The 23,750-nt window shown below is 31.4% G+C and overlaps 2 protein-coding genes across 2 annotated transcripts; one reads left to right on the top strand and one right to left on the bottom strand.

Moving 5' to 3' along the window:
* The first annotated feature begins 697 nt into the window (after window positions 1-697).
* ENODL1 (early nodulin-like protein 1) lies at window positions 698-2,072 on the top strand. Its single transcript, XM_011031194.1, has 2 exons — window positions 698-1,005; window positions 1,107-2,072. Exons 1-2 carry the CDS (start codon window positions 828-830, stop codon window positions 1,967-1,969), a joined length of 1,041 nt encoding a protein of 346 aa, XP_011029496.1. The 5' UTR covers window positions 698-827; the 3' UTR covers window positions 1,970-2,072.
* A 9,505-nt stretch (window positions 2,073-11,577) lies between these two features.
* LOC105129218 (uncharacterized) lies at window positions 11,578-23,195 on the bottom strand. Its single transcript, XM_011031191.1, has 12 exons — window positions 22,835-23,195; window positions 21,918-21,982; window positions 20,774-20,872; window positions 19,890-20,022; window positions 19,482-19,541; window positions 18,631-18,690; window positions 17,350-17,472; window positions 16,678-16,749; window positions 15,254-15,391; window positions 13,003-13,158; window positions 12,577-12,681; window positions 11,578-11,938 (listed from the first exon to the last, which is right to left on the bottom strand). Exons 1-12 carry the CDS (start codon window positions 23,057-23,059, stop codon window positions 11,909-11,911), a joined length of 1,266 nt encoding a protein of 421 aa, XP_011029493.1. The 5' UTR covers window positions 23,060-23,195; the 3' UTR covers window positions 11,578-11,908.
* Window positions 23,196-23,750: the final 555 nt, after the last annotated feature.

Here is a 23,750-nt window from a genome sequence, read left to right as displayed (position 1 = left end):
GTGTATTTGTATTATATTAAATTCATATTTTTAATTATTTTATTTTAAATTTTAAGTTGACTAAAAAAGTAAGTTGTAATTTATGAAAAAATAAAAACAAAATAAAAAAGTAATTAAATTACAGGACGTAAAGTGTACAATTTACCTCAAAATATATGATTTTAACTGTGAAAAATATCACACACACACGCGCGCATATATATATATGAATGGAATAGAAAACAATAAACTAATAATTAATATTTGATGGATGATAACGGATATTTTATAACAACTCTATTTATTTTTCTGATCTCAAAGGATTAAGACAAATGAAATATAAAGTGTATAGAGTTTTTTTATAATAAAAAACAATTCATTTTTTATGAAATAAAATAAATTAATATTTATGGAATAAAGTAAAAAAATGAGAAACTTATGCAAGAAAATAATTAAGAACTCAGTATCCATTTTCTTTTTGATAATTAAGAACTTAGTATCCATTTTCTTTTTTGTTCTTCTTTTTCTCTAAGATGATTCTTTATGACTTTATAGTTGTAATACCACCAAAAATAAAGGGAAAAAAAGAGAGAGAAGAGAATAAATCAAATTAAAGCCCTTAATTTAGTACACTTTCCCATATTGTCACCCTTATCCCACCTTCTATTGCATTTATGGAAGGTTCTTTATATCCTTCCAAGGCATTATTTACGTTCTTCCTTTCTGAAGGCAAATTCTCCGATAAATAATCCCAAAAATCCTCAGCTTCCATTTTCATTGTTCCCTTCACTATATAGAGAGAAGGCATACAAAAGGAGGTTCATTTGTCTATAATAATTTCCCTCAAAATGGAGTCTCAAGGATCTCTCTGCCTCTTGTGGGCTTTGCTTGCTTGCTACCTCTTCTCTTCTTCTGTGGCCTACAATAGCTTCTACGTAGGTGGCAAAGATGGCTGGGTTACAAACCCCTCTGAGAGTTACAATCACTGGGCCGAGAGAAACCGGTTCCAAGTCAATGACTCTCTTGGTAAGTCCTCCTGTTTTGGCAAATGACATACTGTTTTTAATTGACAAGATTCAGTTTGTTTTTTAATTTCTTGTGCATTGGTTTCTGGGTTTGTGGCGTAGTCTTCAAGTACAGTAAAGGGTCGGACTCTGTGTTGCGGGTGACAAAAGATGATTACAGCAGCTGCATCACAAAGAAGCCTCTCAAGACTATGGATTCTGGTTCCTCTGTGTTTCAGTTTGATAAGTCTGGTCCTTTCTTTTTCATTAGTGGAAACGAGGATAATTGTCGAAAGGGACAAAAACTGATTGTTGTTGTGCTTGCGGTCAGAACAAAACAAACCTCAACACCAGCATATCCCCCAGCTATATCCCCTAAAGCACCATCCCCAGAAGGTCACAATCCAGCTCAAGCGCCATCAAGATCCTCAGCACCAATTGCTAAACCTCCAACCTCGTCTCATGTGCCATCAGTGTCACCTGTATCCCCATCACCAATTGCCAATGCTCCGAGCAGCAATGCTCCAACTGGGGCTCCAGGGCCATCACCAGTGACCAAGACACCACAGATATCGCCAGTGCCTTCGAAGTCTCCATCACCATCTCCGTATGCTAAGCCTCCTGCACCAGCACATTCACCAGAGTCTCTCACTGGGTCTCCAGGTCCGTCACCAGTGCCATTAAAGTCTCCATCTCCATCTCCATGTCCACTGGCTAATACTCCTTCACCATCATATCATCCTGTTGCCTCTCCAACACCAGCAACATCACCATCTCCATCAAGTCCAACTCCTGCAAAACCGCCATCTTCAACTCCATCCCCAACACCTGAGTCTAGTTCTGGGCCATCATTATCTCCCGGCTCCAATGAGGCGGACCTTGCCCCCGCTCCGGCTCCAGCTGCTTCTTGGGTTGCAACTCCTTCAACTACGATGGTTCTTGTGGCTTCTCTTCTTATTAGTTCTGCTATTAGTGGATGGCCTTGAGAGAGAACAATCATTTCTATTTTAGGTTGAAGCTTCCTTTTTTTAAGTTTTCGGGCTTTATTGTTATTGCTGAACTTTATTAGAAACTATTTTCTTTTGATTATAAGATCTTATTCATGTTTTGATATATCTGTATTATTTTTTCCGCATTAGATTTTTCTGATTTGTATTTCTTTGCATCTACTGCTTTGCCCATCAGTCTCATTAGCTTAATGTTAAAAATTCTCCGCGCATGTGCTGTGCCGAAGATTTTATAGTTTAAAGTCTGGTATGATAATTTTTTAATATGATATTAAAATTTTAATAATTAAATAATTATAAATTTAAATTTTATTATTTTTATTTATTTAATAAAAATTAAATATAAAGTAGTGTCATTCTGTATAAATTTATAGTTTAAAAATTTTTATTATTATTTATTTAATAAAAATGAAATATAAAGCAGGGTGACTCTGTATAAATTTATAGTTTAAAAAATTTTATTGGAAAAAATATATTAAAAAATAATATAAATTATAACATAAGATTTCGCATAATCTTTTAAATTATTAGTTTAAATTAATTCTTTAATATACTAGTATTTTTATTAATTTGTGTAATCAAATTGAATAATTTGTTGGATTTTGTGTGAAGTGTTATTAGATGTATTTTTTTTTATATGTTAAATTGTATTTGTAAAAAAATTTATATTTTAAAATTTTTTTAATATAAAAATAATTTTTTAAAAAAAAATTATTATTATCATATATTTTCAAACAAAATATACTTTAAAAAATAACTTTTATTACACTCCACAGCAATTTTTTCATCTGGGTGATCTTTATCTAAATAAAGAAGATTTGGAAGAGGTGTATAGTCTTCCTGTTTATGGAAATATAATTGTCATCCCATGGATTGCTTTTCTATCATGCGATACAAAAGGTGTACTGTAGTTATTGTCATGATACATAAATTACTTACAAAGTATTTAAAGAAATTAAATACGCATAATGGGTTGATAAAAGAAGAAAAATAAAACATCAATACCGAGTTGAGAAAAAAAAATATTAGATTAGATTCTTGAAATATTAGAATAAAACATTCAAAATCTCTTAATTTGTGATAGATTGGAATTCTCGGCGCATTAGAGGTGTTCTCCGATATTTAATCTGCTGAAAATCTTTTCTAATTAATGTATAAACTTAGTTAGGGGTGAAGAAAAAAAACTAAAAAACAAATTAAATAAATAAAATAAAATAAAATAATTGAAAAAACTAAATTGTGAAAAAACTGATTAAACTAATTAGAATTTTAAAAAACTGATCGGTTTGGTTCAGTTTTATAAGTCTAAAATTAAAAGAACTAAACTGAATCAAATCCAAACCTAAAAAACCAGAAAAAACCAAGCTAAACTAAAAAATCAAGCTAAAATTGATTTAAATTGATTTGAATTGGTTTTTATTTTAAAAAAATGAACCGAACCGAAACGAGTAAGTTTAAACTATTTTCAATTTTTTAAAAAAAAATTAGAAAAGAACTAAACTGAATCAAATCCAAACCCAAAAAATCAGAAAAAACCAAACTAAACTAAAAAATAAAGCCAAAATTGATTTAAATTGGTTTGAACTGATTTTTATTTTAAAAAAATTGAACCAAACTGAAACGAGTAAGTTTAAACTAATTTCAATTTTTTAAAAAAAATTAGTTTAATTATTTTTTTATATAAAAATCATACAAACTAAAAAATAATCATCCTAAACTTGGTGATTCCTGTAACTAAGTGAGGTAATTCCTTGTTGCGGAATATTGCTATTTAAAGGTATTATTAGGAGGGACCATAGATTTTGGTTGGTTCCATCTCATATTCCCAGGACTTTCCATTTTATTTATTTTTTTAGATGAGCGCTATCAATACTTTAATTTCTCTCCTTTTTCTATTGTGTTCACCAATTTATTATCTTTCCTTTTGGGTTTAAATAGACAAAACCTTAGCTTGCAAGTAGCTCGGTCAAATATGAGGTGAGACCCAGCACAAATTGGATGAGATATGGTTTTTTATATATTTTTTAATATATCTAAAAAATATAAAATTAATTTATAAATATTTAACCTTACATGTTTGTTTTACAGTTTACATCCATATGCAATGTGTGTTAACTTTTCACCATAGAATAACTATATATAAATTGAATAATATACTCTTATTTGAAAATAAAGTAAAAATTGACGGGTATTCTAATTTATAAATATTTAACCTTACATGTTTTTTTTACAGTTTACATCCATATGAATAAAATAATATTTTTAATATATTTTTAATTATTTTAAAAATTTTACAGTTTACATCCATATGATCCATATGCAATGTGTGTTAACTTTTCACCATAAAATAACTATATATAAATTGAATAATATACTCTTATTTGAAAACAAAGTACAAATTGACGGGTATTCAATAAAATAATATCTTAAATATATTTTTAATTATTTTAAACTTTTTATTAATTAATTTTAAAATTTTAAATTTAAATTAAAGAAAAAAAATATATCAAGAGTGCAAGTCTGGCTTGAATTCAAAAGTTCGAGCGCACATAAATTATTTTTTCCTCAAGAGTGGATGACACATCATCCACTTCTTTTTATATTAAGAGAGAAACAAGTTGCATATTAACTACCGCCTATCATCCAGCCATTATCACTATGGTGTTTAGAAAATCAGGAGGAATTTATCTTAAAAATATTTCTTTTCACTTTTTTTTCACCTGAAAACACCATAAAAATCTATATAAACTACTCAACAACCCTAAAACACTTTAAAATCTTTCAAAAAAACACAATTAATTGAATTTTAAAAATCAAAATTGAACATAATTTGCCTTCCTCGCAGTGTTTAGAGGGAAATTAACCTTTAATAGACTCATCTTAAGAAAAGAAACTTATTGATACAAAGATCCTCTATTTTGATAGTCAAATCATGACCAAATAACAACTTCATTATATTTCAACAAGTTTCTCTCTCCTCACTCTAACTTAAAGACTAAAAAATTAAACATAATAAATTCTAGACGAGAATGAAAATTCCAAAAACTTTGAGATAGGGCATGCATTCCATAAGTGTTTTATATTGTGGTCCTCTTATTTTAGATTTTATCTTTCTAATTTAATTGAAAACTATATCTCCTGAAATTAGGCCAAAAAAGAATCAAGTTAAAAAAGGTAAAAAAATTAAGGATGAAATTTGAAAAACAAAAGGGATGGAAAAAAAAGGAGGGGCAACTTTATTATTCATATGAATAAAGAAATGAATTTCAATTGTTTTAATATAGTAGGTTAACTCTTCAAATTCATTACTCAAGTCTCAAGACCAGGATAACCTCATAAAAGCAAGCTAAAATAAATTATAAAATGTAATTCTCGTCAATAAAATATTAACAAATAAAATTGAAAAAAGATCAATTTAAAATGGGGGGGACTGTAGTTAAACGAGTTAATTAACGTATTAAACTAGTGACCTGGATGATATAGCTAAAATAACCTTATAGAAAGCAAATTAAGATAAATCATGAAGTTCAATCATCAACAAACTAAATGTTGAAAGATAAGATTAAAATTGAAAAAAAAAACATATAATAAAAAAAGGGAAAAACACTATTAAAATGAATGAACAATGATGTGTGAGGCTGAGATATTCCCATAAAAAATAAATCATGAACTCTAATTCTCAACAAATCAAATATAGAAAGATAATATTAAAACTGAAAAAAAAATTGTTTTAAAAAAAGTACAGCATTATTAAAATGAATGAGTAATAATGTGTAAAGTTGTAATCCATGTTTTAAAACTGAGATAATCCCATAAAAATAAACCAAAATAAATTATAAAGTCTAATCTTCAAGAAACTAAATGTTAAAAGACAAATTAAAATTTAAAAAAAAAGCTGAGATAATCCCATAAAAATAAACCAAAACAAATTATGAAGTCTAATCTTCAAGAAACCAAATGTTAAAAGACAAATTAAAATTTTAAAAAAAAAAGTAAAGCACTATCAAAATTAAATAAATAGTGATATGTAAGGTCATAATCATAATCTCTTTTGGTGCTTTGTTTAATTTAATTTAATTTAATTTTAAAATGATATGTATGCATATGTATATTGAATTCCTAAACTTATCAGTCATGTTCCATTTGATGACAAATAACTTTAATTATTGTCTAATCTCTTTTTGATGTGAACCAACCATTTTTTTTTCCTTTAAGCTTTTTACATTTATCATTGTCTTTCATTGTCGTGAACAAAACATGAATCATCGATGCATGGGACAACACTTGAATATTTAGTTCATTTACATATGTCATCAAATTGAAAAGAGCTTTGAGGTTTACATGATTACTAACTAGTGAACAAGGATTACATTTGCACAGTGCTTAATTTGTTATTACTCTCTTTTTAAGAGATTCTTTTTATTTTTAGCCGACTTTTACATCAAGAATAAGTTGCTCCGATTAGGTCTTGAGCTTAAGCAAACCATAAAAAATAAACTTCTTCATTTAGGTTTTAAATAGGCAGTCATTTACACCCCACTAATGTCATTGACATGATAAAATTAGCGATGGAATGGAGACCAGCTACAAGGATAAAATGGTTATTCACTAGCCTAGTGGTTAAATGAGAGGGTGTTTATTTTTATAATAGAAAGTGTGGTATGGTGTGACCGCAATTAATGATTGTTTGGAAAACATTAAACCGTTGGTTGAGGAATATGGGACCGATATAATAATTATGGTCCAACCAAAAGTTCATTAAAAGCATGTCTTACTTGTTTCATACGATTCTTGTATAAAGTTATTAAATGTTGAAGATCGTTTAATTATCTCTTGACCACAAATCCCTCCTCACATTTCTTCCTTCATGTGCTTCCTAGCCTACTTCTTATCGTCCCCTTGTTTCCAGTAGTAGGTCATAGTTTTTTTCCACAAACCTTTTCCCTTCTTAAAACATTTGTTACAGATATCATGTTTTTTTATTTTTTTTTCTTTCTTTCTATCAGCTACAAACAATTACAAAACCCATGAAATAACATTTCAATAACAACCACCATCCCTATACAAGATTTATATAAACCACCACCAATTTTTTTTTATTCTATCCTATAATCTCGTCTTCGTGTACAATTAGTGTTATCTGCATCAAAATCTAGGTAAATTTTAATTTCAATGATTGTTTATTATCTACTGTGCATGTTCATTAAATTCATGGAACTAACCAAATCTTTTTCACTCTTGTAATTGTATCCTTATTTGTCATTGCAAGAACTATTAATTTGATCTTTACAACCTTGGTAAGCATTCATAGTTCTCGTCATCTTGTTTCTCAATTGTATTCTTATGAAATTGAAAGTCAGTTATAGCATGTCCTATTAATTCGACTTTCTATGAATTTTAATTTAGTGTTGATAAAATTATGCCTTTTTTATTATCAACTTCATACAATATGATAACAATGTTTAATACACATTGAACTTGTCATTTTTTTTTCCAATTTAATCCTTTAATACTTAAGCAATACCAACAAAAATATTAGTTAACCATGCTACCACAACAAAGAAGTTGTTTATAATTAAATTATATTTGGATAGTTTCTAGTTTGTTTTTTTATATTAAATTTATCTCATTTGATCCTTAATAATTGTAATTTAACTATTCAACCATGTAACTATCGTTACAGATATTTTTATGTATGGAAAACAAAAAATTATGTTACATAGAGAAAAAAAACTATTAAACCTTGTTTAAATTTTGATGCATGACTATGTATTTATAGTTTTTATTTCATGTTTTATGTTCTTACGGTGAAAGGAATGTATAATATTAAAGGTGGAAACTATTTATCATAAAGCATGAAAGATCTTTCTTTAGTTATTATTGTTGTGAAAAAAATATAAACATAACACTTAAGCCATCATTTGATCTATTAAGATAAGGAATTTATATTTTTGCAACACATGTAAGGAAAAACTCACAAAAAAATCATATGCTTGTCATATAAAATAAAAAAGCTAAAAGGCCTAATCAACATGTGTTAGAAATGAAATACAACATTGCTTCCACTGATCTATTAATTAATTTGAGAATTCTTTGTTCAATAAAAGTTTATATGAAATAGAACATTGTTGTATTACAAATAGTAATTAATCACAGCTTCATTAAATATAGTTATACCTTATTGTCCTTAACCTTTCCTTGTCATCACCATGTTTTGATCACTATATTTTGCTAATTATAATCTACTCATAAAACATGAAACTTTATTATAAAGTTCTTATGTGTGTACTATAACTAAATTTGAGCTTTAGTAGTTGTAAACAATATAAACTTTAATTTATTAACACTACATCTAGATAAAAGGGTGTAATATTGAAGAGGTGATGGTGAAGTTTTACACCATTAATGAAGTTGTTTTTAGGAGTGAGTTGTATAGTTTTGCTATTGAATTTTTCATGGCTAGAAATAGAAGGGAAATATGAGCAACAATTAGAAGAAAATAGAATTTAAATGGTTAAAACTAATGTTTGAAATGAGATAAACCCTCAAACTATGATGTAAGACTTAATCTTTGTGGTTCTGTTAAATGTTTATGAGAGATAGATTAACACATCATTATCATTATAAATGTAGAAGTATCAATGTTGTTGTCTTTTATAATGTTTTTTACATTGTGTGAAAGAAGTCTTGTTGCTGTGGAATTGGGTTTATGCCTCTTCTTGCTATTTTTTCTTTGTTGTATTTAGAAGGACCTACTATGTGTTTAAGCTCTTTGTGTTAGATGTTTATATGTAGGTTGTCAAACACTTGTAAGGTATACCCTATAACAAACATAATATTAACTTTTATGTTGAGGTTTCTTTTATGTTGCATTGTATTTTATCTTGTTCAACATCAGATTATTAAATGGAAAAAAATTACTTTAAATGTCAAGTAGAGTGTGCTTGTATTATATGCTCATGTGTGTTTGTATTCCCCCCTATATAATTCACCATTTTAATTAAGTTTAACACATCACTTATCATTTATGGAATAACTGAAATTCTTTTACTCTCTCAAAGAATTCCAATAATAATATATTTGTCTACATCTCTTATTCTAGTAAGTTGTCTTCTTTAATTTTATATTATTGTTTTATGTACATGAAATATATAAATAATAATACTTTTTTTATTTCAACCCTAATAATAAAAAATATTGTCTGACTATATATTGGTTTGAAGACATATATAAATTATTAATGTTTGGAGAATGAAATGAGTTTTTTATGTAATAATACTTTGGATAGATCAATGAAATTGACTACCATAATATAAAAGGTGTAAATAATTTTCAATTTAATAGGGATTTATCAAAAATTAAAATTATATATGTTATACAAGTAATGTGATTTATTGAAGTGTGAAGGTAAAAGCTTGTAACACCTCTATATTTATATAACAATTAATTTACATTTCGTTGCTCGTAAATATTTAATTAACATTGTAGATATGAATGTGGATTGGTTTAATGACTTTTTGACAAAGAATATGAAAGTATTATGAACAATGTTGTTCAATTTGTCTCATATGGCTATGATTGTAAGAATAGTGGTAGTTAATTTGCTTATAGTCGTGGTGTTATTGATGACAGTAATAGAGACGATGACAATGATGTTAGCGATTCATTTTGACTTAGAGAATTTGATTATTGTAAACTAGTCTTATGCACAATATGCACACTTGCAATATATTATAATAACTGCACTTATAAGGAACTATTTATGATTTTATACAATATGGGAATACAGTGATTAAATGAAATTTTAAATTGGCACTGGATACGTTGTGTAAATATGTTTACGATTGATGCAACAATGTTTCAAAGTCTTGTTTTGAATTAGAAGCACAATATAGACTAAAACCGTCAAGTAGGATGAATGTTATAGAGAAGGTTGACATGTTTCTTTATACTTTAACATTGGGTGCTTCTAATAAAAGGGTTCAGGAGAGATTTCAACATTCTGGTTAAACCGTGAGTAGGTAATTCAACAAAATTCTAAGTGTTATGTATTTACTAGTAGTTGAAATAATCAAACCAATTGATCTAGAATTTTTTACTACACTGAGAGAAATCACAATGGACTCGAGATATATGACATATCTTAAGGTAACATTGAAGATGATTTGTGATTGTATATATTTGTGGTTCAAAAAACATAAAATAATATATATGGTAGTTCATTTCCAATATATGTTTTTTTTTTTAAGAATTGTATAGGAGTAATCAATAGAAAATATGTGTGCGCTTGTGTATCATTGAAAAATCAAATACCATTTATTAAAAGAAAATAAGTATTGAGATGGAACATTATAGCAACATGTAGCTTTAATATGCAATTTATATTTGTTTGGGCTAGATGAGACGGCAGCACACATGATACAAGAATTTTTCTTGAGGCCATAAATAACCCAAATATCAGTTTTTCTAAGCCACCAGAAGGTATTTTAGATTGAACTGTATAACTTGTAAAAATTAGATTTAATTAATTTTTTTGTCATATGGTTGAATTAATATTATTATTGTGAATCCAAAGAAGTATTATGTTGTTTACTCAAATTATCCAAATGAATATAAATTTCTAGGTCCATGTAAATAAAGGATATCATCTTCTAAAATTTTATTGTTAAGGCTAGCCTAGAAGTCAGAAGGATTTATTCAATTAAGTTCATTATTTAATTTAATATGTTACAGAAAGGATTTTTAGGGTGTAAAAAAGAAAATGAAAAATTTTACAAAACATGTCAATTTTTTTTCATACAAGACACATGTTTATATTGTTATTGCATCAATGACTATGTAAAATCACATAAGGAAGAAGTCCAAACAAGATGTTGAGTTTACTAAGTTCAGCCGTCATTCTAATTTTATGTCTTGAGATTTGTTTTGTGATATTGTTCCATGTTTAGAAACATATAAAGGCAAGCCTTCACGTATAAATTGTTTGATGAAAAATTATATAAGTTATTATGTTACAAATAATTAATCTTAATGTGTATTAAATGTTCAATGTCATGTATGAAAAAAAATTAATTTTTTTAATCATTTCATATCTATAATTTTAACCACACACTAATATACTTTTATTAAAAAAAATAATTTCAACCTTAATTTTTACCATACACATTTTATTTCTAACAGCCACAAAAAATATTTTTTTTTACTTTTCTCATATCATATCTACAAAAACATCAACACTAAAGAGATTGTTCTCAATAATTGCAAGGACAATAACCCACAAAAAATATTTTTTTTTACTTTTCTCCATCAACACTAAAGAGATTTTTCTCAATAATTGCAAGGACAATAATAGTTTCTTTTTTTCATTTTTAAATTTTTGTTGGCCGGCAAATGGAAAATAACAACATATCTCGAGTTTTTTTTTAAATTTTTTGGCCGGCAAATGGAAAATAACAACATATCTCGAGTTTTTTTTAAAAAAAAAATTTTTCAATTCTCTATCTCAACCTGTTTATGCGTATCTGAAGTCAAATTGCCAGTATCATTTTTTTCCGTTTTATGATCAAGTACTTCCATTTCCAGAAAGCAAAAGAAAAAATAGAGTTTCCTTTTATTTGATTGCTCAAAGCATTCAGGTGAAATTACAGCACTTGTTTGACGGCTAAAATATTGAGATATATTGCGTTCAATCAAGACCGACTCTAAGAGAACAAAAACAGACATAGAGCAGCATATGGTAGCTACAGAATATCTAGGATAAGGGTAGAAGTTAAGACTGATCCAAGGAGAGAGCTACAAAATTCTCAGAGAAACTTAGGTAGGGTAGGAGAGAAAAATGTACACTTTTGAAAGAAAAAACTTGGCAAATACAACTTATGAAATGTGCCACCCACCTACATGGGAATGCTGGTTAAAACTTCAGAAAAACCACCATCTCCTCTGCCTCCTCTGCAACAAATAAATAAACCAAAAGCTGCAAATGTTACCAGGGCACCATGATAAGCATTAATAGTGCCTAGCAACAGCTTCACATGATTATATCTAAACCAATAATGACTTTAGGTGCAACTACAGCACAGAGTTTAAAGTTTGGCATCTGGCGCTTTTAGGAAGTGGAAATGTGCTTCTGATTAATATGTGTGCGATTCCCGAATGTCTAGTTTCCACTTGGATCTCTAGAAGGCAATTATACATAAAGATAACATAGAACCTTAACCTTGAAAAATACAGCAAAAGACGTAGGTAGAATCATCAATTATATATTTAACCTATTGACAGTATTCGACTATACTCAGAGCAGTCAACTAACTGAATCTCCATTACCAAATAATTGTAGGCATCACAATCTTATTATTTGAAACCCTACTCTATTACCACTTTGAGTGAGTCGATTGTATTAAGAAATAGCTTTGGTTATCCATCTTTCCACCACGAATGCATGTGCATACAAGGCATGTTTTGTGTAAAACATAGATCCAGTCCTCTTCACCAACAGAAAAGAAATTGAAGAGGTAAAACTTCGCTTCAGAGCTTATTGATAGATGTTACAAATAAAGTCAAAGCAATAAGGGAAAGGAGGGTGAAACCTTTTTATCCTGATTCTGTGGTTGTATTATGATAGGACGGGGAAGGGCACCACTGTTGATGTTCTGAATGTATGGCCGCACCTTCTCTTCCAACAGTTCGTTCAACTGCAAATCAAATTGTACAGGATATTGATGGCTCATGGTATTTATAAGATTACAAACATGTAAACAACGGTGGCATCTGAAAAATAGTGATGGAATGTTGTAGGAATATTCTCAGACATACCACATGCACTGAGAGACACCTGCACATTTGCTTCTTAAACGAATAGCAGAAAAGCATTAGGAGAGTTTCTCATACATCCACGCAAAAAGTTCACAGTTTCTCCCTCCTTTCAAGTAGGCTTCCAAGTTGCATGCAATATACACAGGTTTGGAGAGATATGAGACAAGTTAAATGGTAGAAGTAGAGGCAGCTTTACCAACCTTTTCTTGACGCCATTTAGTTTCCCATTGTGCATCCAAAATTTTATCAGCAATTTCTCTTTGTGCATTAAGAAGAACAGTCATCTCATAGAACTTTTCTGGTTTTTTAAGATCCTCCTCGCTCCATGATGATGCATTTAGTGGAAGGTCCAGCTCCTGCCAACAAATCATGGTTAGCTAAATCACCCTTCAAAGTAAACAAGACACTCCACATGCATCACATCTCCAAAGCATGCATGGGTATTGCCTGCCTAACCAGCATTTACTTTTCCCTTTTCAATAAAAATTCATATTCAAAGAGTACACATTGGATTAACTTCCGTATACATTGACAAATTCAAAAGATGTGTTAACTTGCCAAATGACTCAATGCATGAAGTTTGAGATGGAAGCATGATACTTAGCATTAGAAACATCCAGGAATTTTATCTCTGGAAAAAGAGCAAGTTGAATAAAAAATGTTGTATTGGTCTATGGTAAGATAATATGACAGCTATTAAGTTGAAGGGGATACTTTATATGAAATCAGTCATAGTTATCAAACCCGGCCTGGAGGTTGACCTGGCCAATGGGCCAGGCCCTAGGTCCACGGGTCAACCTAGGAAAATTTTAAAAAATGTTGCAAATGGATGTGATTTAAAAATCAAAAGCAAATTTGGACTTGATTGTACTAGCTGTAAATTTGTTGTTTCTTCTTCCTCTTCAAAACACCAGCGTTTTAGACGTTCCCACATGTGTCATCATCTCCTTTGACATGGAAATCCATCCACCCACTTCCCCGAGCATGATCCCAACTGTTCATTCCCACCCACTTATCTTCCCAAAACTTCCGCTTTCCTTGTGTGTGTGAGAGAGAGACACTACTGCTTCACCTAATTCCAGATTTGTTACAAAGTGTATCTATCATTTTGGTCAACAAAAAATCAGACCACAAGGAGAAGGAAAAGCACAGAAGTTGAGGTTCTGAAGCATTTTTTATTCAGCGATGCCAAATGAAAATAACGAGTATGATTCTTCTATCTCCAACCACTCCATCACCCTTGTCTACCAACCACTCCAACTCCATTTATTCTTCTAGCACTAGCAGTAGAATAAATTTGCTATAAAAAATGCTAGATGAATCAAAGATAGATTTTCAATTTGTTGCAAAAATGTTGGCAAAAAAAAAAAAAAAAAAAGGTCTCCACTGGGTTTTGTCAGGTCACCTAGGTCAAGAGTCCCGGTAGGTCAGACAATATTCACTGGGCCAATTGCAAGCCCAATTTTTAACTCTTTAGACATAGCCAAGGCCCTAATCGCCCGGATCCCAGGTCAATCTGTTAGGTCAGGCCAGGTCTGCTAACTATGAAATCAATAAGGGCAATTATGCTTCATTAAAATAAGAACATCAATATAGATGAAAGGTAATATAAGAAAAGCTAAAACAATCCATTCTATAAAAGGATCCTGTGAAGTTCAATTAAGGTGATTCAGCCATGTTCCATGCAAACCTTTAGTTGTGCCAGGGAAGGAGAGTCTAAGGAAAAGGAGAAAGGGGTAAAAGATAGACCAGAAATTACTTGGGTTAAACATGACTACACTTGAGTAGAAGGGATAATAGGAGTAGGATAGCGAGACCAGGAAAATGACAGGTTGAAGTTTTATAAAGGAATCTGACTTCAAAAAGCTAGTTGAAATAAAGGTCTAACCACCCCTAACTAGTTTGGGAATAACTTGGGAATAAGTTGATTTGATTAATAAGATCTAAATTAGACATTTTTTTCATGGATGACTATTAAGTTGTCCTTGTTAAAGAATCATCTCAACCTAAAAACTTAAACTTAAGTTATTAAATGAAACTTAAGATATTCTATATATTATTCTCCAACACATCTATTTAAATGAAAGTCTTTCAAACTTAAAACTTATGCAAGCCTACACTAGTGCTATTAATTAATTTTAATTACAAGAAAGAATGAAGATGATGAAATTTAAGCTTGTGACTATTTAATCAACAAGACTTCAATATAATGTCAAAGAATCATCTCAACTCAAAAGCTTAATTTATTAGATGAAACCTCAAGATATAATTTATGTTATTTTCTAATAACCATCAACTAGTGAAAAAAGAAACTTATTAGAGGATTGTTTATGTCATTGTCGATATTTTAGTTACTAAATGACTTGTGTTCTCTTCCAATTGAAATGAGATATCAAAAAGTGCACGAGCATTGAAGAATGCAACCATAGGGTGAAGACAATGAACACTCACGCCCCAATTTTGTGGCCGAGGTGGTGGATCAAGTTTCATGACCTCTGCCTCCAATGCCTTCTTGGCTTTGTAGTATGGGACATTTTTCACAACAATAGGATCTTCCCTGGCACGAACAGGATCTATTGAGATCAAGGCCTGCAAATGATTATTTAACTCAAATGTAGCTTTTGGCAAAACAATGAACCATATGCGATTCCACCAAGTAGATATTTAAATTCAAAAGAGTTTGATTACCAAGACAATCAAAGAAATTAGGAAAGAAAAAAGGATAACTACCATTATGAGCATAGTTTATTAGATTATATAGAACCCACACCTTATGGTAGACTGGTATAACAGTTCATGATAAATGTCAAATATAACTCTAACAATTACTAAAAAAAATAAAAAGACAAAAAGTGTCATGTTGTAGGATGACATTTTAAACGACAGCTGCTAATTTTTCCCCTAGATGAGCCTTGGGCATCCTTTCAAAAGCAGAGACTCAACTTCCAAACTTTGACATCACACCTAATCAATCATTATGTGAATACTGGATAGATAAAATGATCAGGGCAGGTCCGCTATTTGTTCCATTCAAAATTATTTGAGCTTCTATAAGTTGAGGTAGTCAGTAAATTACAGCAAGCTATACTTCTCAATATGTTTGCTAACTATGTCACTATTCTCCTGAACATTGAAGAGACATGGAGTTAATGACTGGATAGAAGAGCAGGATATTATTTGAAAACCTTGGTAGGTAATTCTTTGAATTTGCTCGACTAAGGACCCTATACTAGCATGCCAATGAAACTCACTCAACAGCTAGTTGAAATGTGCAGGAGTGCATTTCAGGTGCTCCAAGCACTTGCTAAGTTGTGGAACATCAACCTCACATAAATTCAAGCTGATTATAGAAATTCCATCATTCAGCTAAACTAGATAAAAATTTGAAATGTAGTCAATATATTTTTTTTTCCTCCTAGGTTTGCAGTTATTTAAAAACAAAACATAAGCCCACACAAGCGACTATAAAATAAAAATTTAAATAATAACAACCAGATGTCATTTACAAATAAAATAGGAGTATAAGCTTATAAGTTCTTGTCCCCCCACTTTGATAGAATATTTATCAATATGGAGAACCACAAATTGAAAAGTAGCAAAACAAATTAAAATTTGCTTCGTATGATGGATTCCACTGAAATAAAGTGGCTGCAACACACGGAATAATTACAACTAATAACAATCTTTTCAGTTTACTAGGAAACCCAGAAGGGTGAGTATAACAAACAAACAGCAAGGATTGGAAGCAAAGTATTTGACTGCATGCTCTCATTGTCCTCGTAAATGGACCAAATAATCTCATAAACAAGGTCACATTTTTAATGTGTCAACGCATTTCATGATTAGATTCTTTAAATATAAGAAGATGGTCTTACTTCCTGCAAGTGCTCCCAACCAGGTTTTCGCTTGGCTACCATATCTCGTAGTTGATCGTACCTCATTGATTCCTAAACCCAACACAGAAAACCAAGTTGTTAAAAGAGATACTGTGACACTTGTGCTTTGAAAACTCTAATAAATGTAAAAGACCTGCCAGTTTGACTTACAGTCCTATAAGGTCTTAATATCTTGAATGGATTGGATCATAGTTTTTTACAGGGTTCTGATTCTGTTTTTCAGGGGAAAAAACAAAAAGGGTAGGCATGAATGGCTAAAGGATTGCATATAGAGATCCACACTAATCACTTGTTTATTTAGCATGTATCATTCAATGAATATATGATATGTATGTCTCATTCAATGAATATATTATATGTATGTCTCATTCTATGAATATATGATATGCATGTCATCACTTCTTCATCTATGTGCTAAAGCAACAGAGTTCACGTCAAATAAGCTTATACACTTTTCAGATGGATTATGAACCATTTGATAATTATAGCATATGCATGTCAGCACTTTATTGCTTAGCATGGACTAAAGTTACAGAAGCTTAATCAAAGCAGCTTGGACTTTTCCAGGAACAGTGCCACAAGAATGATGAATGACATAGAAAATAACATCAACAAACATATGAGACAAAGGAAGCAAAATTGACTAGATACCTTGTACTGCCACCAAATTTTCTGCTTGATATCACCATCATAGTTGAAGCCACCCATAATCTCAGGAAAGGAAAACAACCAAAATGCAGCAATGCTGGGATCTTTCATGCTATCAACTATATGCTGAAACAGCAAAAAGTCAAAACTATATTATTTTCCATGAACATGATAAATTGAAATCAGGTAAAGATGCCTCCACTTTGAAAATCATGCTATCCTCTAATTTGTCAGATGACAGATCATAGCGATCACTTTCCAACGGCTATCTAAACAACAAACATGAGTGGACTCCCAAATACAGAGTATATCAGAAAGAAAAGAAATATAAGTAAAACATGAAGATGCCACATGTAGACATATGGGGTTCTTCCCACATGTCTACATGAAGCTTCTGGGATAAGCTGGTGGAGTCATGGTGTGCAGCAAGAATGCCATAGCAGATAATGAAATGGTTCAATGAGAAGGTGAAGAAGTGAGAAATCTTAGTGGGATATAATATGCATGGCTTGTAAGGAGACACATAAGGAATCTGCATGGTAAATGCTCCCAAACTTAGGATAAGTATGGATACTGTAAATTGAAATGTCCCTTGGTTAAGGGGGTATGATGTCGGAGCTCTTGAAGGTTTATGATTAAGGAATATAGACACTTAGAAAACGAGTATTACCGAAGGATACAATATCAAGCCAAATGTAGTAACATAGATTAGAGACAGGTGACAATTGTTATGTCTAGTAACTAGAATGCAGAGTCAACACTAAGCCAATTAGAAAATCCAAGTGTCCCAATGATAAGGTCAATTTTTTAAAAAGAAAAGAAAGAAAGAAATTGTGAGACAACATGTGCCCAAGAGGGATCATACTTGCATTTGATTCAAGTAGGAAATACCAAGAATGCACAAGACACCTCTAGCAGGGTCCCAATTTGAGCAAACCCATGTCTCCAAAGGTATCTCGTTAATTTAGGATTCTCAGGTTAACAACGACCATCCTGCCAATCCACCATCGATCCTATACGCACAGGAATAAGACATAAAATGTCCTAAATTGCTTGAAATTCATAATGGGTATTTGTTCTCCATGGAAGCAGTGTCCAATTAATGCAAGACGAATAAAAGGATGACTAGTTTGACTAGCTTGATCATAATAATATTAGAGTACTTCATTGAGATAGAGATGGGCAAGTAAATGGCTTATATTTCATAATTACGATGGTTGGCTTCCAATGGGCAAAGTAAAGTAATGATGCTACAAGATTTCGTAAAGGTGGCATGATACTAGCCTCATAAGGATATTCCATCTTGCTCAAGACATTGTAGGCTTGCCATGGGGGCTCCATTATCTGCAGAAAGTCAAACCATTACAAGGATGGACAAGTTGCTTAATTGGACTAGAAAGTAAACCACAAAGGGTAATCCAATAAGCACCAATGACTAGATTTTTCAAAAAATAAATAATGGAAACTGACGAGAACATAGAACACATCTGAATAATCTCAACAAACTTATACAATTTACTACTGTTGCTGCTATTATTTTGTTTGATCACCCATGGTGCTAATAGATAATTAGCCAAATATACTTACCCTCAGTGACATTTTGTTTTTGTGTTGCTGAATATTCCTAGGTTGACAACCATTCAGAGTCTATCTAGGATTATTAATCTTCCTCTTCATTTTTTCTCCTTTTGAAGAATTTCCAGTTGATCTAAATGGATCACAAAATCAATACACGGAAAACAGATATCCCACTGCAGTGTAATGCCATTCAGTTCCATTATGGAGCATAGCTTTGATGTTTAAAGCTTTTAGTTCAGGAATCTTCACTTTAGAACAATCAAAGACTTGGGTTTTTAAAGAAATAACACTGCCATGCATAGCAACATAAAATGTTAGTTACAAGGATTGCTTCCTAGCAATGTCAACTATGTTGTTCATACAAACTCAGCAAATGCCACAGAGAGATTGAATCTTTAAATTTTGATTGTAATGATCACATTGAAAGTCTGGAGCTACTTGACTGTGTTCATATTATGCGGTCACAAACAAAAACCTTCATCAGAAAATTCACAAAAAAAAAAAAAAGACATCAGCAAATTCACAAAAAAAAAGAAAAAAGAAAACGAAAAACTTACATCGTCCGCAGAGATCCTGACTTGTAATTTGTTTTTGCATTCAGGGCAGCTCATTACACCCTGCAACATCAATAAATATTGCACCCAAAGATCATAACCTGACATTTTTCATGCACAGAAAAGTTGTTCAGCTTATGCTCAAAGAGAGGCAAAGTATGTGCCATGGACACCACTTCCTCAATTATTGTAACAAACATAGGGTCGGAAGAATAGTAAAAAGCATATTTTTATTAAACTATATGGTAAGGTGAAGATGTGCATTTCTGATCAAAATGGACTGAAGTCAGACTGTCAGAGAGAAGCTTTCAGAATATGATATAACAGAACATCAGGTTCAAACTACCAATATCAATACTAATGTACAGGGATGAAAACTTGGATAGACATGCTTGGCAATACAAGTCTCACCGTTCCATCACAAGTAGGACAGTCTTTAGATGGCAAAGGCATGTTAAGATCCATGGAGGAGGGAAGGTGCACCAGCTCAGCTCGATTGTCAGCAATGGCATCTGCAATACATTCAGCTGTGGCCTTCTCACCACTGCAAAAGTAATCCATAGAAGACAAAAAAAGAAAAAAGAAAAAAAAAAAAAAACAGCATATAAACAATTTAAGAGCACTATACTTTTGGTTACAGAACTCATTGGAAAGAGTAAATTATTCATTAAAGATAACGATGACCAGCAAAAAGAACTCTCAGTACATGCTGATTTTTGCTTCGCGATGTGCAAAATAATCTCTATAAGATTCATGTAGAGGCAACCAATAATCCCCATAAGATTCATGAAGAGGCAACCATGAAGACAGGAACTACAAAAAAAAAATAAAGGCCGTTGCGTTTCTCGAAACAGGATTCTAGGAACTAGGAAAGGGACGCTGAGAAAATCCTGCATTGCAACATTTTCATGAAGTGACTGCTCTGAAGCCCCAAACCATCAACATGTTCGTTGAAAACTCGAGATATTTTACCATAAACCAGATGATGGTACTTGAAAATTACGAAGCATGCAGCTTATATCAGACAAAAGTATCAGCTGACCACATTCTAAAACGGAGCTCAACAAGTTATGTGTGGTCTGCTATAGTGATAGAAAATTCATAACTAGAGTAAAGCCGATTTATTGGAGAGGCACTCTTTATGGTACAGTAGTACTGATGATGCATACATGCACTAGCAGTTTTCAAATTCCAGGCTGGTTTAGATGCATGTTTGATGAATTTTTCTGTCTATGAGAGTCTGGTTTTTTCTATTAGCACGATTTTATTTTGGTGAGCTTTACTCCATTAACTACCTTCTCAAGGTGTAATTTTTAACTTGGTAATGCACCTTCCCTGCTCCTTGGCACATATGACACCGCAGTGCCTGCCATCCATTGCAAGTCTGACAATTCCTGCATACACAAGCAATTAAATGAACAACACGCCAATCTTAACAAGACATGTTCTTCTACCACTTTCCAAGGAGACTAGAAAGATTAAAACAGTATGCAATATTGGATACAATTCTATCCTCCTTTGGATTCAAAAAATTTCATCATCGTCTTAGTTCATTTTTTTATACGAATAATTTTTAGTCCTTTTAAACGATAAACTGCTTTGCTTTCACTGACAATAAACAGGCAGTCTCCAGCTCTCAGCACAAGTTAAAACAGAATCATCATAACACAGGGAGCAAGAAAAGGAACAAAGCTCCGCAATTCAAGCACAGAATATCTTCACCACACAGTCAAAAATAAATTTGTAGGCAGTTGCTCAAAGATTTCAGTTCAGCGTCCCTAAAACTTTGATGTGAACAACATGACATTTATATTATTATGAACAATATGAAAAGCAAAACAAATATGATGTACTATCACCCTCTTAGTCAATTGACATTGTTTCGCACTGATATAATATAAGTTGAATCTTTGAGTTTCCTAGAAAGAAAGCTCCTCATAGAACTTCATGTGGCCGACTATAACAAGAGTTTGGTTATCAAGTGAAGGACATCACAACCAAGACAAGGCTATTAAACTCGACAAAAATATAGCAATTCAAAATGTCAACAAATGGGAGAAAGCTATCCTCAGTCACACGTCATTTCTAATTCATTCTGACAGGCGAAAATTTGCATGACAAGCATTTAATGTATCATTTAGATGACAGTCATGGGAACCCACTCTGTAAGATAGATGTATTAAAAATACCGACTTCCAAGGCTGCCTTGGTAACAGGTGTTCCCTAAGTGACAGATGTTTTATATTAAATTTTTTTTTTTGAAAAAAATTGACTTATCAGCAGTCACAAAATCATAATTTAGCAGCGAGAAAGATATTCAACAGCATGGATAGAAAAATCAGCATCAAGAGTTCTACAAAATACAATGGATACCATAATATTATCATGACAAGATCAAACTGGAATAGAAAAATTAGTGACATAAGCAAGGGTCAGTACCTTTGACATATCACCTTCTTTCCCATCTCCAATGCAATATCATAGGTCCCCAAAGTAGCAACAACCTGCAAAGAAGATAAGAAAACAATTCGGTGACATTTCTATCAATACCATTCCGAAATCCAAAACAGGAAAAAAAAAAAACACCTATTTATTGAAGAGAGGCGAGTCAGCCTAACCAAATGAGAAGTGTCACTTAAAAGAACCACTAGATCAACATGAAGGTAATCAAAATCTCAAAGCTAGGACAATAGCATATATGCTGCAAGAAGAACATTTTGGGTACAAAAGGTGAAGTACTGTAAGTAAATTGCAGAAAAGTGAAATGATCTTCAAAATTAGTGTTCTCCCAAAATGACCCGCAAAGTAGCAAAAAAGAGGAAGCAGATAGTAGGTTATAATTGCATACACAAATAATTGCATAAAAAGCAATGATCTCTAGAATGTTGTTCCCAACCCATATATGACATGAAAAATTGCTTACATCATGAAGTTCAAGAAATAGATGACTTTAGGTTATATCCCGCAACCAAAACTTTTTCATAAAATTGCAAATAATAGGAAGATTGCATAAAAGTACAATGATCCAGCAAAATTGTAACAGTTGCAGGAAGCCATCAATGTAGCACTTTAACCAAATGATTCGAAATGCCACCGAATTATCATCAAGGTTTAAACCACCACTATGAAACCCCATGTCAAATGCCACTTGATACATAAGTGAACAAACACCGGGTGTCCCATTTAAACCAAGTAGAAATGCAACTAAAAAAAAAAACCAGAAAACCCATGTGATTAACGATAAGTAAAATGAAAACAGCCCTTAAAGTCTCTGACTTTGCAAAAAGCAACACACAGTGCACAGGACATACACGGCACAAAATTACAAAAGACCAGGAAAGATCGAGAATTTATACAAAGATAGAAGCATAGGAGAGCTTGGAGACGAGCTCAGGGACACCAAAGCCACGAGGAGCGGAGCCAGCAATGTCAAAAGCAAGAGTGAAAGGAGACAAGACAAGTTTTATTGGGAACTCGAAAATATCAATCACTTGTTGGCCATAACGAGCAGTGAAGAGCTTGTATTGTAAGTCAGCGAATTGCTTCACACTCTTTAGCAGACGGTCTGTTCCTCTCGACATGGCTAAGGTGGATAGAGATGATAGAGCTTGGAACCGGAGATGTATTCGTGGGCGCGCTTTAGATATCTTACCTTGCTTGCACTGCTGAAGTAGGGGGTGGGTCTGAAGCCATGAGATAAACCGAACCAAAACAGGGTAAGGAATTTTTTACAGGATAAATTGGTTTCATTTTTCCTTTTTTCATTATTATTAAAATTAAATTTTAAAAAAAAAACGCTAAAAGAGCTAAATAAAGTATTGCATCCTATGATTTCTTTTTTCATTTTTTTTCTTTTTTTCTTTGTTAATTATTTTTTTTTAATTTTATTATTCAATATTATATCAATTCACTTCATGTTATTTATTTATTTTAATTTTTTTATATAATTACTATAGTCTAAAAAAAAATTAATATTAAATTAGTGCTCAAATTTCATGAAAAGAATTTGATTTTATTATTTACAAGATATTAAAAATAAAAAGACTAAAATTAAAAAAAAGGGCAGCCATTTCTAAAAAAAGAAAATTATGGTATAAAATCCTCTTTTTTTTGCTTTATATTTTTTTTATATCATCATTGTATGGGTTAGGATTTTGGATTGATAATTTATTTTTACCTAATTTTTATATTTTTATATTTTTATCATGTTAGGATTTTGGATTGATAATTTATTTTTACCTAATTTTTATATTTTTATATTTTTATCATGTT

This window comes from Populus euphratica, unplaced genomic scaffold (assembly GCF_000495115.2).
Source record: "Populus euphratica unplaced genomic scaffold, PopEup_1.0 scaffold86.1, whole genome shotgun sequence".
NCBI lineage: Eukaryota > Viridiplantae > Streptophyta > Magnoliopsida > Malpighiales > Salicaceae > Populus > Populus euphratica.
Note: the sequence above shows the minus strand (reverse complement) of the source record. Positions and strands in the feature narration are given on the sequence as shown.